General features: G+C 51.5%; 1 protein-coding gene across 1 annotated transcript in view; it reads left to right on the top strand.

The window, feature by feature from the left end:
- COL5A3 (collagen type V alpha 3 chain) overlaps positions 1–11,351 on the top strand; it is a 34,520-nt gene extending 23,169 nt beyond the window's left edge. Inside the window, 27 exon segments of the mRNA XM_020995178.2 lie at positions 11–118; positions 414–521; positions 644–697; positions 884–937; positions 1,114–1,221; positions 1,330–1,383; positions 1,581–1,634; positions 1,792–1,845; positions 2,064–2,117; positions 2,413–2,520; positions 3,225–3,278; positions 3,533–3,586; positions 4,350–4,403; positions 4,860–4,913; positions 5,160–5,267; positions 5,608–5,661; positions 5,971–6,024; positions 6,258–6,326; positions 6,328–6,366; positions 6,701–6,754; positions 6,859–6,894; positions 7,124–7,177; positions 7,785–8,010; positions 8,202–8,314; positions 9,203–9,271; positions 9,538–9,774; positions 10,262–11,351. Coding sequence (XP_020850837.1) covers positions 11–118; positions 414–521; positions 644–697; positions 884–937; positions 1,114–1,221; positions 1,330–1,383; positions 1,581–1,634; positions 1,792–1,845; positions 2,064–2,117; positions 2,413–2,520; positions 3,225–3,278; positions 3,533–3,586; positions 4,350–4,403; positions 4,860–4,913; positions 5,160–5,267; positions 5,608–5,661; positions 5,971–6,024; positions 6,258–6,326; positions 6,328–6,366; positions 6,701–6,754; positions 6,859–6,894; positions 7,124–7,177; positions 7,785–8,010; positions 8,202–8,314; positions 9,203–9,271; positions 9,538–9,774; positions 10,262–10,408 — 2,232 coding nt within the window. The 3' untranslated portion in view covers positions 10,409–11,351.
- The last annotated feature ends 2,880 nt before the right edge of the window (positions 11,352–14,231 follow it).

Below are 14,231 nucleotides of genomic sequence, written 5' to 3'. Positions count from 1 at the left end.
CCTTCCGCAGGGTCCTCCTGGAGAACGAGGTCCTGTGGGCCCTGCTGGGGGCATTGGGTTGCCTGGTCAAGGAGGTAGACAAGGGCCTCTTGGCCCTGCTGGAGAGACAGGAGCAGCAGTAAGTAATGAAGACAGTAAACCCACTCCCCCAGACCTCCCCTGACCCTCTCAGGCCTTCCTCAACACCACATAAGCTCCCACAGACAACTAACCCTCTAAACTTCCCCTGCTTCCCCAAACCCCACCTTCCCTCCTTTGTCTTGCTTCAGCTGCCTCCTGGGTTCCTCTTTGTACCCTGAGGATTTGAGGTCATTACTTCCCCATCCCCTTTCTCAGCCCATTATCCCATTGGGAAGCGGGGGGGGGGCACTTGGCTCCATCCAGAGCCTCTGGTGAAACCCTCCCCTCCTTAGGGGGAGCGTGGACCTCCTGGCCCCACAGGGAAAGACGGGATTCCAGGGCCTCCAGGCCCCCTAGGACCAGTTGGAGCTGCAGGGCCGGCTGGAGAAGATGGGGACAAGGTGAGGGGGAAGAAGAGGTGAATAACAGGAGGGAGAAAGAAAGGGCTTTGGTGGGAAAGAAGAGATGAGGTGATAGTCTGGGACTGGGGGTAGGATTCCATTTTAGCTTTTCTTCCCTCCAGGGAGAAATGGGTGCCCCAGGCCACAAGGGGAGCAAAGGTGACAAAGGAGAGCCGGTGAGTTGGGCTGGGGAGACTGCATGTGGTGACAAGGAGGACTAGGGAGATGGTGAGAGGGTTGATATTGATCTGGGGGACACTAGGTGGGAGAGAGAGAAGAATTTCCTTGCTATGGGCCCCACATCCTGAATCTGAGGTGGAGTTCTCCTGTCTCCAGACATTTCTGACTCTTTGTCTCCTCAGGGTCCCCCTGGACCAGCAGGGATCCAAGGTCCTGTCGGACACCCAGGCCCTCCAGTGAGTGTCTTCCTGCCCCATTCTCACCCCAGGGTTTGAGCAGAGAGGAGACTTATTAAGATCATATGCCTCAACTCTGTTGTCATACCCACCTCCAACTCTGATTAATGATCTCTAAATTCTAACCCCTGACACTGACTCCCGACCACCAGCTCTGGATCCACATTCCCTCCTAGGGTGCAGATGGGGAGCGAGGACGCCGGGGTCCTCCAGGCCTCTTTGGGCAGAAAGGAGATGATGGCGTGAGGGGCTTCCTGGGAGGCATTGGCCCTCCTGGCTTACAGGTAGGTGTGCATGCAGAGGTGGGGGTAGGTTCCAACCACTCCCTAGGGGATTTCTCTTGTTGGTTGAGGCTCTCTCCTATCCCCAACTGTGATGTCCTCTCTTACCAGGGGATGCCAGGACCACCAGGAGAAAAGGGAGAGATCGGAACTGTGGGCTCCATGGTATGTATGCAGTCGAAGCACAAGGCCATTTATTTGTGCTCTTGCATCCCCAGTACGGGAGGGAGGAGGCAATGAATCACAAGGGTTATTTGTGGTGGAGGCTCTGGGTCGCTTGGGGGGTAATTTAGGGATCACGGAAGTACCTTAGAGATAGTCTTCTCTGGGGCTCTCTGACTGTCCAACCAATTCCCTTGTAGGGTCCTCATGGTGTTCCAGGTCCCCGAGGACCTCAGGGCCCTAGTGGGTCAGAGGTAAGTGAATTTGTGTCTGGAAGCAAAGCAACGGCTGATCTCTAAAGGGGGAGGGGGAATCATCTAAAGATGACACAGCCTCACAGCTCTCATATATTCCTAGTTTGTGGGAGCATTTCTAGGGGTCAGAGTTCTATCTCTCCCCCGTTCTCTCTAGGGACCTCCAGGGCTTCCTGGGGGCATTGGTCAGCCAGGTGCTGTTGGTGAAAAGGTAAGTGAAAAGGGAAGGGGCGGGGAGGTATGGGAGCAAGGCCCTGGACAGGGTCACATTTTAGTCCTTCCCTCCTACCCTGGGAGAGTGGACTGTTCTTGGGCCTTTTCCCCTTAGAATCTCTACCATGCCCCTAAGCAGTGCCTTATCTCACCTCCACAACCCATACCTTCCCATTCTCCTTTCCCTTTCTATCTCTTACACTCTTTTTCCTTTAGGGGGAACCTGGGGAAGTGGGGGACCCTGGTCCCCCAGGCAAGCCTGGCCCGGTGGTAAGTGCCTTAGCTCTTACCCTTAGTTTCTCCCACCCCTACTCCCCTATAGTTGCACCCAATATTATGAACTCAGTTCCCAGAGGAGCATTTTAGGACTGCTTAATCTCTGGCTACTTGGACAGTTCCAGGCCGTGCTGACCCCTGACCCTGGACTGTGATGACCGATGATCCTCTGTGTATTACCAGGCCATACAAATTTCCCCGATCCCTTGGGTATTCCCAATCCCCAGTGATCCCTGATGTCCTCTGTAGTCCCAAACTACACTAACCCCTGGCTACCATCTCTATGAAGGGACCCAAGGGAGAGTTTGGTGAAAAGGGTGACTCAGGACCATCGGGGGCTGCAGGGCCTCCAGGGAAGAAAGGCCCTCCTGGTGAGGATGGGGCCAAAGGGAGTCTGGTGAGTTCTGGGGCCTGTGAGCAGTTGTAGGGGAGGACTAATTAGATGAATTAGACTAATTAAAAGAAGCTCTATCTAGGGCCCCACATCCCATCCTGAAATAGTCTTTCTACTGCTGAAGCTAAGGGCTCCTCACTCACCATGTTTAGTCACTCTTCTCCCATGAAAGGAGCCCACTAGACTGTGATCCCCTCAAGGACAGTCAGGGTTTATATATCTTCTGCCACCACCAGCACTAGGCTAAACACTCAGGAGGTATCTGTTTGATACCTATGGGTGAATGCATGAAAGAGTGAATGAAAGGAGAGAGTAAATGAATGAGTATGGACAGTGAATGAATAAATGAATGAATGGACGAGTAAGTGAATGAATGGATAGATGAATGAATGGATAGGTGAATGAATGAAAGAATGAGTGAATTGAATGATGAGAGAGTGAAAGAACAGCCCCTGGTTTCCTGGCTCTAGTGGCCAATAGACACTTGTGTATAGATGAGGGGTTTCTGATACAGAAAGTTTATGTCTACTTAGAGTAGCAGCCACTCTATTGCCTTAGTCCCAGTGACCCCCAAACTCTTAGAGCTCCAAACCCCTTTCTAAGTCTCCCCCAAAAATATGCACTCAGGAAAGACTGAGTATTTAGCTATCAGTAGTATGCAGGCAGATAGGTGGGCAGGCTGTGACCCCCTGTTCTTGGGATTACAGGGTCCCACAGGATTCCCTGGAGACCCTGGTCCCATTGGAGACCCTGGTGTTGCTGTGAGTATGGCCCTAACCTCTTTTCCTGGTCTTTCTGGCCATATTCTCCTCTTATGCTCTCCCCGCTTCTCCTCATCAGACTTAACTGGATCTGACTGTATACTTCTCCCTTTCCATGCTGGCTGAGCCCAGCATTCCCCCCCTAACTTTCTCCACCAAGCTTCTCCTTATTATTAGTGTTAGATTCTAAGTATGAATACACCAGCTTTTAGCAGCCATCACACCCTCCAATCTGTCTGCATCCTTCTTCCTAGGGCAAAGAAGGTGTCCAGGGAGAGAAAGGGGACCATGGAGATGTCGGGGCTCCGGTGAGTGAGGGACTGAGAGCCTGAGAGTGGGGGTGAGGATGAGGGGGGAGGGTGGGAGGAAAGGAAAGGAGCCCTGGATGTGTTTACCTTGATTCTAGTCTCAGTTCTACCACTGTCTGTGTGACCTTGGGCAAATTACTTAACCTTTCTGGGCCTCAGTTTCCTCATCTGTAAAATAAGAGTTGGACTAGAAGACCTCTGTGATGCCTCCCAGTTCTAAAGCCATGATCCTATGACTCAATTCAATTCAATAAACATATATTAAGCAAGATATATATGTGTATGTATATATATATATACATATATATATATATAAATAGTCTGTATGTATGCCAAGCCAAGCACCGTGCTAAGCACTGGGAATGCAAAAAGAGGCAAAAGACAGTTTCTGCCCTCAAGGAGCTTACAATTTAAAGGGGGAGACAACATGCAAACAAGTGTATACAAAGCAAGCTGTATACAGCACAAATAGGAAATAATTAAAAGAGGGGAAGCACTGGGATTAAGAGGGGTTGGGGAAGGCTTCCAGTAGAAGGTAAGATTTTAGTTAGGCCTTAAAGGAAGCCAGGGAAGTCAGTAGTCAGAGTGGAGGAGGGAGAGTGTACCAGACGTGGGGGACAGTCAGAGAAAATGTCTGAAGAGAGGCATTGAGGGGGGGCCGGCAGGGAGAGTTTGTGGACCTAGGGGAGTGGAGAGGGAAGTAGTGGAGGAGGCAGCTGGATAGGGTGGGGTCTCTCTCCTGACTACAGAAGTTTCTCGGCAGGGCCCACCTGGTGCCTCTGGGGAGCCTGGCCCTCCAGGGCCTCCTGGGAAAAGGGTAAGTGATCCCCTACGATTACCTTTGGCCTAAGCCTGTCCCTGTACCAGTCTACCTCCTATGCTCCACTATGGAGCGAAATACTGACACACTCAGAATCAAAAATTCCCATAGTTGGAAATAATCTCAGGGATCATCCAGTCCGACCCTTCTCTGAACAGGAATCTCCTCTAGCGTCTCCCTAACAAATAGTCATCACCAGTGAGATGATGAACTGAAGATGCAAAATGAGACATACAATTTTGTATGTGGTGTGGGAATTTGCTTTGTTATACTTTGCATACTTTTTATGAGGGTTTTCTTTTGCAATTTGTTCAGTTGGGGATGGGGGAGTGGGAGGGAGAGAAAATGAATGCTTGTTCATTGAAAAATAAAAAAAAAATTAGTCACTCAGCCTCACACACACACACCACACACACACACACACACACACACACACACTCTTTCTTTCTCTAGGGACCTGCTGGCCATATGGGTCATGAGGGCAGAGAAGGGGAGAAAGGGGCCAAGGTAAGTCCCCCCTAACCTCTATCAGTTTTTCCCCCTAAGTCCTTCCTTCACACCCTGAACCCTGGAATCACGCACTGATTATAGTCATCCTTTAGGCTCTTAAATTGAAGGGGCTGCCCCCTAAGGTGAAAGGATAGAAGTCCCCTGGTAGAGTGGACTTGAAGTCACTTCTTTGCACAGTGTCTGGAACATAGTAATACCTAATAAATGTTTGACTGATTAATCCTGTGAACTCTCTCTTCCCAGGGTCAGCCTGGTATTGATGGCCCTCCTGGTAGGACAGGCCCAGTGGGTCCAAGGGGCCCTCCTGGTCGGCTCGGGGCTGAGGGCCTACCAGGGATTCCTGGCCCCTCGGTGAGTCTGGGGAAAGGGGCTGTGGACAGAAAAAAACCTTTGGCTCCATTCGCCACTGGCAAGGAAGGATGGCATCGCTTCTTCCTTTCTTTGTATAGACCCTGGGGGTGAAATGGCTAATTGAACACTCATACTGGGCTCCTACCTTAGGGGGTTGGGTCCTGCTTTACTGGACAATGCTGATGTCCTGGGCTCCTCCTTCTCCCCAGGTGGACCCTGCATGGGTGGGTGGGGAAGGAAAGGATTCTACATTAGGAAGCTGGACAGAGACCAGCACCCCACACACACTCCTTACTCTGTACCCAGGAGCTCATACTGTATACTATTTTTGGATCTTTAGGGTGAACCAGGTCTTCTTGGCCCTCCTGGACAGATGGGTCCACCTGGGCCCCTGGTAAGCCACTGTTCTCATCCAAGAAATCTATCCCATCTAGTCCCACCGATACTCATGGCCTCTGCTGACCAGCTACATTGATTGATCATGCACACTGAGCATCCTACTGACCATCCTCACTGATGGGATTTGGTGTAGGGAAGGGGTGTAGGGAAGGGGTGTCTGAGCTCCCACCCTTCTGGGTAGCTCTGGGGGCTCTACAGTAACCACTCCCCCCCGATCCTTACTTTGCTCTGGCTCAAGGCACAGACATGCTTATGCCCAAGTGGATGTTGACACGTGGCACTGACCCCACCTTTCTCTCTCCAGGGGCCCAGTGGCCTCCCTGGCCTGAAGGGGGATCCTGGCTTCAAGGGGGAGAAGGTAACAGCCCCTGTGGTCCCCTTTCAGTCTCCTGTGCCCTCCTCCATTAATCTTTCCCCTATCCCTCCCTCAGCTCTTGGGAGGAGAAGGGATGAGTTCCTTTCATCCCCACACCCACTTCCCTCTCTCATTCAGGCCTGGGTAAAAGTGTCTCCTTTTTCCCCCAGGAGCCTCACCTTGAGGCTTCCTTCTCTTCCTGGTCCAGAGGCTCATTGTCTCCCTCTTCTCTCTAGGGTCATATTGGGCTAATTGGTTTAATCGGTCCCCCTGGAGAGCCCGGTGAGAAAGGAGACCAAGGGGTCCCCAGGGGTACAAGGTAGCCGAGGCCCCAAAGGAGACCCTGTGAGTGTCCCCATGGAGGCAAAATCTTTTTTGGGAGGGGGTGGGGGAGGAGGGAAAAGGGTAGTGTATTTGTCTAAGGTGACTGGGAAGAGATCTGTTCTGAGGGGTAGGGATAGAGCATGGGGCCCGGGGGTGGGGGAGGGGAGGGGTTCTGTCCCTAAGAATTACTGGAGTACAGGGAAGGTTGTGGTCTGGAGGATCTGAAAGGGAGCAAGAGCCCTGTTTTCTGGTGGAGAGTAGTGGGATGGAGTGAGGGAAGGGGGAAGCCATTGATGATATTCAAAAGTAGAACCTCCATCATTAACTCTGATGTCCTCATTCTCCCTCCTTTAAGGGTCTCCGAGGCCCTCTAGGTCCTCTGGGCCCCCCTGGGTCTCCAGGCTTGGCGGTGAGTATGGGGAGAAGTATGAAGGATGTGTTTAGAAGTGGGGAGATCACTTAGATTAAGTCTGGCTAGAAGCAATGCTTCATCTCTCTTCCTTTCTCTCACAGGGTCCGTTGGGGCAGAAAGGATCCAAAGGGTCACCAGTAAGTATTAACGCCCCAACTCATTGTAAGCCCTTTCGTTACAAGGAACGGTCCATGGTTACAATGCAGCCCGACTACAGGGACTCTGGCAATGTAGAGGAAGTCCTTTTCCCCAAACAGGACCCTACCCTTCCCCCTAAATGGGAAGGGGAAGGTTGAGGGAGGATTTCAATCACTGGAGCAGTCCCTTCTAGTTCCTGATCCCCTCCTAAGTCATTCGTCTCCACAGGGATCCATTGGCCCTCAGGGAGATACAGGACCCCCAGGACCCCCTGGACCCCCGGTGAGTCACCTCTGCAAAGCAGGTTAAAGGGATGAGGGCTCAGGCCTGAGGTTGGGAACCTGGGACATGAAAGTGGAAATAGAACCTCCCATTTTGCCAAGCATCCTGGCTTACCTGCCCCCACCACCACCACATCCTAGGCCCTTTGTAGCTGGGGCACTTGACCCAGGCCTGTTGGAGGAAGAGAAAGGAATCCATGAGTTCCACGGATTCTCCAAGTCTGCACTGTGTCTCTGTGTGCGTCTCTCTCCATGCCTCACTGCCCTTATTCCTACCTCTCCTCCCTCACTTCTCCCTTTTTCTCTATCTTTATTAGTTTGTCTCTGTATCTGCATTTTGATCTCTTCCATTTGTCACTTTCCCTCTGTCTCTTTCTAAATTCATTTCTCTACCTGTTCCTTTCTTTGTCTCCACTTCTGTGTCTCTGTAGAGTCTCTGTCTCAATCTTCCTCTCCTTTTGTCTCTGTCTCTCCAGCTATCTCCTCTCCTGTCTCCATTTCTGTCTCTATCTCCATCTCTACCTCTGCCTCCACCTCCGCTTCAGTCTCAGTCTCTCTCCATCTCTCCTTGTCTCTCCATTTTGCCATCTCTATCTCCACCCTCATAGGGCCCCCCAGCAGAGGTGGGGGAACTCCTGCCCATGGGGGGGTCCCGCCGGCGGCGCTCAGCTGAGGGAATGCCTGGGCCCAGTGAGAGTGGCCTGGAAGAAGTGTACGCCTCCCTCAGCTCCTTGAAGAGTGAAATAGATCAGCTGAGAAGCCCTCGAGGGACCCAGGAGAGCCCCGGCCTGGTGTGTAAGGAGCTTGGCCGAAGCCATCCCCACCTGCCTGATGGTAAGAAGCTCTGGAGGGCTGGGGGTGTCTAGGAGATGCTGGGTCTGGTGTTCAGGGGCACGATGCCAGAGGAAAAGGCACAGAATGCCAGGGGTAGGGAGGCCCCAGCCTAGCCTGAAGGATGGGGATGGATAGTGGATAACAGTGACTGGTACCTCAGTGGCCCAACTCTGGCCTTGTCTCTCTTTCAGGGGAATATTGGATTGATCCCAACCAGGGTTGCTCAAGAGATGCTTTTAGAGTTTTCTGTAACTTCACAGCAGGAGGAGAGACATGCATCTTTCCTGATAAGAAATTTGAAGCGGTAAGTGGAAGTCTTGGGATGTTCCTTCCGTCTCCTCCTCTCCCTTCCCCTTTCTTTTCTCTCCTCTCCTCCCCTTCCTTTCTTCTCCCCTCTCCTCTCCTTTCCTCTCTCCTTTCTTTCCCTATCCTCCCCTTCCCTCTCTTCTCCTCCTCTCCCCTCCCCTTCCCCATTTTCTCTTTCCTCTCCCTTTCCTCCCCTCTTCTCCCATCCCCTCCCTTCTCTTCCCCTCTCTTCCTCCATCTCTGCTTTTCTTATCTCTCTTCCCTTCTCCTCCTTTCCCCTCACCTGCCCTCCCCTCTCTTCTTCTTCCATCTCTGCTTTCCTCTCTCTCTTCTCCCTTACCACTTTTTTATTCCTCCATTCTCTCTCTCATTCCTCTCCCTCCATTCTACTTCCCAACCTCCTGGGCCTTGGGGAACTACGCTGTTGCTCCCAATGCTCAAGGCCATATTTCCTCTCTGACTTGGTTTGATGTGATAAATGCTGACACAGGGCTCCTACTGGCTCTACTTGACCTTCATACAAACTCCTTAGAACTTCTTGGGAAAAAAATTGGCCATTTCCCTAGGAACCCAGACCCCCACAGTCAGTGAGTTCAAGACTCCCTAGTCAGTGGGAGCTCAGGTGTTCAGATCACCCTAGTCAGTGTGTATTCGAGTCCCCTAGTCATGGGGATCTCAAGCTCTGGTCATGGCTCATGAGGACCTGGGGCTTATTGGCTGGGATGGGAAAAAGGATTTATGGCCTTCTCCACAATCCCCTCCCTAGGTCATCAGCCCTTCTAGGCTGCCTCATGGGTCAGACCTTAGGGAACTTGGAGGGAAGGGGTGGTGACAAGGAATTGCAAGTGAATGACCTTCCTTAATCCCTCTCCCACTTTGGCCTTAGGTAAAGCTGGCTGCCTGGTCTCGGGAGAAGCCAGGGAATTGGTATAGCACATTTAAAAGAGGGAAGAAGGTGAGAAAGAAGAGGAAGGGAGAAAAAGGTCCAGATTGGGGATGGGTAGAGGCCTGGGATAGAGGTAGGGAATAAGTTTGGGTTCAGAGGTTAGAGATGGGAATAGGGACTAGACTGAGGAGGGTTGGGGCATGAGGTGAAGAAGGGGGGTAAGGGCTAAGTTTGGGGACTTGAGGAGGGAGCCCCAGCTGTGTGGCCAGATGTGGATTGGTGGGAAGCAGGACCAGGGGATTCTGATCAATGACCCTCAATGCCCTGGCCCCCAGTTCTCCTATGTGGACTCAGATGGCAATGCAGTCCGTGTGGTGCAGCTGACCTTCTTGAAACTATTGAGTGCCAACGCTCGCCAGAGCTTCACATACATCTGCCAGAACTCTGTGGCCTGGCTGGATGAAGGGGAGAGTGACTACAGCCGCTCCCTCCGATTCCTGGGGGCTGATGGGGAAGAACTGTCTCACAACAGCACGTCAGACATCTTCCAGGCCCGCCATGATGGCTGCAGGGTGAGGGGCTAGAAAGGCAGGGCCCTTGGGAAGAGGTCTGGTAAGAGGGGGCTGGGGAATGCACTGGGGAGAGGAGGGGAGAGTGAGGGGCAGGGGAAAAGGGGCCATGGTTTATGGGGCTAGAGAAGAGTGAGGGGATACTGTGATTGGGATAGATGACCACACACACACACACACACACACTCCTTCCCTTCAGTGGGGCGGGAATGATGGCGATCCAAGAGCTCCTTTCCATGGTTCTCTCTGATTCCCGTCTAACGTACCCATTTCCCCCTCACCACTCCCCAACTCAGGTGTGATTTAGAACAGTAGAAATTTTGTCTATGTGTAGTCAGAGGACTTGAGTTCAGATCCCAGGTCTGTCCCTTACTAGTTGTGGGACCTTGGGCAAGTCACTTAACCTCTGTGGGCCTCAGTTTCCTCATCTGTCAAATTAAGGGCCCCTGAGGTCATTTCCAACTTTAGCTCTCTGATCTCTGTCCCACAGCTCCGGAAGGGCCACGCTCAGACAATCCTGGAACTCCGATCTTCCAAGGTGGGCCAGCTACCCCTCAGGGATGTGGCCGTGTCAGACTTCGGGCAGACAAACCAAAAGTTTGGATTTGAGCTGGGCCCTGTTTGCTTCAGCGGCTGAACTTCGAGGGGGCAAGGAAAGCAGAGCCACCCCTGGATACAAATACGGGGTGGGGCAAGGCAGAGACACTAGGGCAGAGCAAGCCAGAACCGTCCCCAGAGCAGATGGATGGATGGACAGACATCATGGTGCTGTGGCTGAGAGAATTATTTATCTTCCATGCCTGTGGCTGTGGAAGCCTGTGGTTCACTGGTGTACTTTGTCACTAATGCAAGTTTAACCTCCTGGTGTCTGGGTCCCCCCGTTCCAAGGGCCCCAGCTCCTCCCTCCTAGCTTGACACAGAATAAGGCCATGATTTTTTCCATGGCCTCTGCTCCCCAGTTCCCACTTTTCATTTGTCATGGGCTCCAGGGATTGCAGCTGCTCCTGTCCAGGTGCAGGTGGGTCCTGAGCTCCTAAATGATGAACTTTTCGCAGGGTAACGCTGGCCACCTCAGGCCCCTCCAGACCTTTGGTGCTATGACCCTAACTTTAGTGAGGCACTGGACCCTTCAGATGGTTTCCTCTCACTGCCCAGAGTGGGTCAGTGGCAAGGGTAGGCCAGCCCCTGGATAGGTTGGGGGGGTGGGGATTGAGAATGGTGGTGAGCAAGGAGCCCCACCCCCTACCCAGTTCTCCCTGACTCCCAGTTCACTCACCCATTTCCTCCTCCCCAACTCAGGTCTGGCCTAGAGGGAACTGGCCTTCAGGAGGGTCTACTGTGAGAGGGATCTGGGTCTAAGGGAGACATTCTCCAAGTGGGTAGGGGGAAGGGCTCATGCAATTCAAAAGCCCAGGACCGGCCCCTACCCACACAGCCCCCCTTCACTCCAGCTTTCCTCTGGCCTTCATTGTCCTTGGTGCTGTTGGGGGGTCGGGGGCAGCTGTGCAGGTGCCCTCAATGGTGCTGCCTCCTTCCCTTGTTAACACAAATGTGTATTAAAAGGAAACATTGGAGTTTTATTTACCAGTTTCCAGAGTCACCGCCCCAACCAGTTCCCTTTCCAGCTGGTTGCTAAGCAACGCCTTCAGAGCCAGGATGCCAGATTCCTAGGCAGAAGCAGCCTGGATGGGGAAGGGATCAGCACCCAAGTGGTCCTGTTGACATGCCTTGCCCCCACCCCAGCTGCAGCCACAGCTCCAACCCACCAGGGTCAGCTTGGCCTGAGGAAGTAGGATCTGTGGAGTCTAGAAATAAATCAAGGAAGCTGGGAACTAGGTCAGGAAGACTTGCTGTACCAGAGCTTGGGGGAAGGGCAGAGGCCCAAGGAAACAGCTGCCTCCTTTCCAATAAGAAAATTAACCTACCTAGTGAGACTGCAGAGAGGGGCTTCTGCCAAGGAGGGGGTTGGAGCATGGCCCCCCTCCCCAGCTTTGTCTTTGTTATTCTTTCTGTCTCTATTTTTGTCCCTGACCCTGTCTCCCTTTCTCCCAGTTCCCACCCTCATCAATCTCTGTCTTTGTCTCTGTCCTTCCCCCATCCCCATCTCAGTCCCTCTCTCTTACCCTTGACACCAGTTCTGTCTCTGTCTCTCCCCCCTCTACTCCCTATAGCACCTCCCATTTCCATCCCTTTCTGTTCCTTCCTTTCTGTCCTCATCTCTATTCTTGTCACATTTCTGTCTTCATCTTTATCCTTTTCTCTGCACCATGTCTCTTTCCTCTCCTACCCTAGTTCAGTCTCTCTCTGGTCTGTCTCTGAGCAAGCTAAGACAACCTTAGAGGCAGAAGGGCACAGGGAAAAAGAGCACTGGAGCTGGAGTCAGAGGTTCTGGGTTCAAAATCTGGCTCTGACGCAGTGTGACCTCGGGCAAGTCACAACCTCTCCTCAGTTCCTTCATGTATAAAATGAAGGGGTTGGGCTGGTAACCTCCAAGATGCATTCTAGCACTAAATCTATGATCCTGACCTTTCCCTAATTGACTCTGGTTAGGCTAATGGTATGATGGACCTGTCTCCAGAAATGTCTTTATGAAATGGGCATCTCCCTGATAAGGATTAAGAGAGGGTAGGAGTGTTTCCCTTAACAGGATCCTGGTGGCCTGTCTTGCTCAGGATAGAACAGCAAACCTGGGCTGGTGACTAGTTAGGCATGGAGGAGAGTTTCTAGATTTGATTCAAAAAGCATTTCTAAGTGCTGACTGTGTGAGCAGGGGAAGAGATTTAGAATGATACAGGGATCTTATTCTCAAGGGGCTTCTACAGAATGGAATTCAATCCCACAAGTATTTATTAAGCACCTACTGTATGCCAGACACTGTGCTAGGCCTTGAGTTATAAAGACAGGACAAAAATTAATCCTTACTCTCAAGGAGCTTCCTTATAATGGGATGTTGAAGCAGATGGTGTAGTGATAGAAGTAACGGGTACCATGGAGATGGTGCCAAGAGATGTTGTGGCCTTCAGGAAAAAGTTAGATTTCAAGAGTACCAGATGGGGAAAAGGAGATCTAAGATAAAGGAGACCTCGTTAATAAAAGAGAATCAAAGCAGGACCTGGGGGGGGGCGGGCAGGGGAGGGGGAGTAAAGGACTGCTAGTAAATTATTTTCCTCAACCCCCTTCCCACTTTGGCTTTAGGTAGAGCTGGCTGTCTAGTTTCTAGAGAAGCCAGGGACCTCATATAACATGGTTCTGGTTCTTGGAATTTGGATTTTATCCTAGGCACAATAGAGAACACCAGAAGGTGCTGGAGTAAGAGAGTGCCATACACCAACATGTGACTTGTAAAGATTTGGGGAACTGTGTGGGGTGATTAGAAAAAAGAAAGACGGAAAGCAGAGCAAAGAATGAGGAAGCCAATGCAATAGTCATGAGTCAATAAAAGGGGACAGATGCAAGATATGATGTGGAGGTAGAATGAATAAGATGACAACTGAATGGATACTGGGAGTAAGGGAGAGTTGAAGGTCGCCCCGAGACTATGAACTTGGGTCATTGTGATGATGATGCACCCTCCTCATAAGAAGGGAATTTGTGAGTAGGGCAGGTTTCGAGGGTGGGAGTGGCAATGGGAATGAGCTCCATTTTGGAGATGTTGAGTTTGAGATGCCTATGTGACATCAAGGGGGAAATGCCCAGTGGAAAACTGATGATGTGGGACTTGAGCTCTAAAGAAAAGTCAGGACTGAGTACATGGATCATTGATGTCATCTGTCTAGAGATAATAACCAAATCCATGGCAACTGATGAGGTCACTGAGAAAGTAGAGGGAAACAAAGAGGTCCCAGGACAGAGCCCTGCAGTATACCCACGCAAAGGCGCAAGTCATAAATAAATAATGACCTAGCAAAGGATACTGAGGAATTACCAAGCAGATAGAAGGGAAACCAGGAACAAACCTGTGTCATGGAAACCAAGGGAGGATAGAGTATCTAGGAGAAGGGGATGATCAGTAATGTTGAAAGTTGCAGAGGTCAAGAAAGATGAAGCCTGAGAAAAGGCCCTCAAATATAGCAGTCTTGAGAGCATTGCTAACTCTGGAGGGAGCTGTGTCAGCTGAGCAGTGAGGTTGAAGCTAGATTAGGAGGGGTGAGAAGTGAGTGGGAGGTGATGAAGTGGAAGCAGCAAATATGCACAGCCTTTTCTGGGAGATTGGTTGTGAAAGGGAGGAAAATACGGTGACAGTTTGAGGGGGTGTTAGGGTCAAGTGAAGATTTCTGAAGGCTGGGAAAGATGTGGACGTCTTTGTACACAGCTAGGGAAAAGCCAGATGATAATGAGGGAGAAAAGATCAGAGAGACAGGCAGCCAGAAACAGAGAGAGATGGGCAGAGGGCTGCTCAAAGTGACATCCCTCCAGAGGAGACAGGATGACTATGAGGAGAGGGTTTAGCCTTGCCAAGG

The sequence above is a fragment of the Phascolarctos cinereus genome, unplaced genomic scaffold (genome assembly GCF_003287225.1).
Source record: "Phascolarctos cinereus isolate Bilbo 61053 unplaced genomic scaffold, phaCin_HiC Scaffold_4;HRSCAF=312, whole genome shotgun sequence".
Lineage (NCBI taxonomy): Eukaryota > Metazoa > Chordata > Mammalia > Diprotodontia > Phascolarctidae > Phascolarctos > Phascolarctos cinereus.
This window is presented reverse-complemented; position numbering and strand designations above follow the sequence as displayed.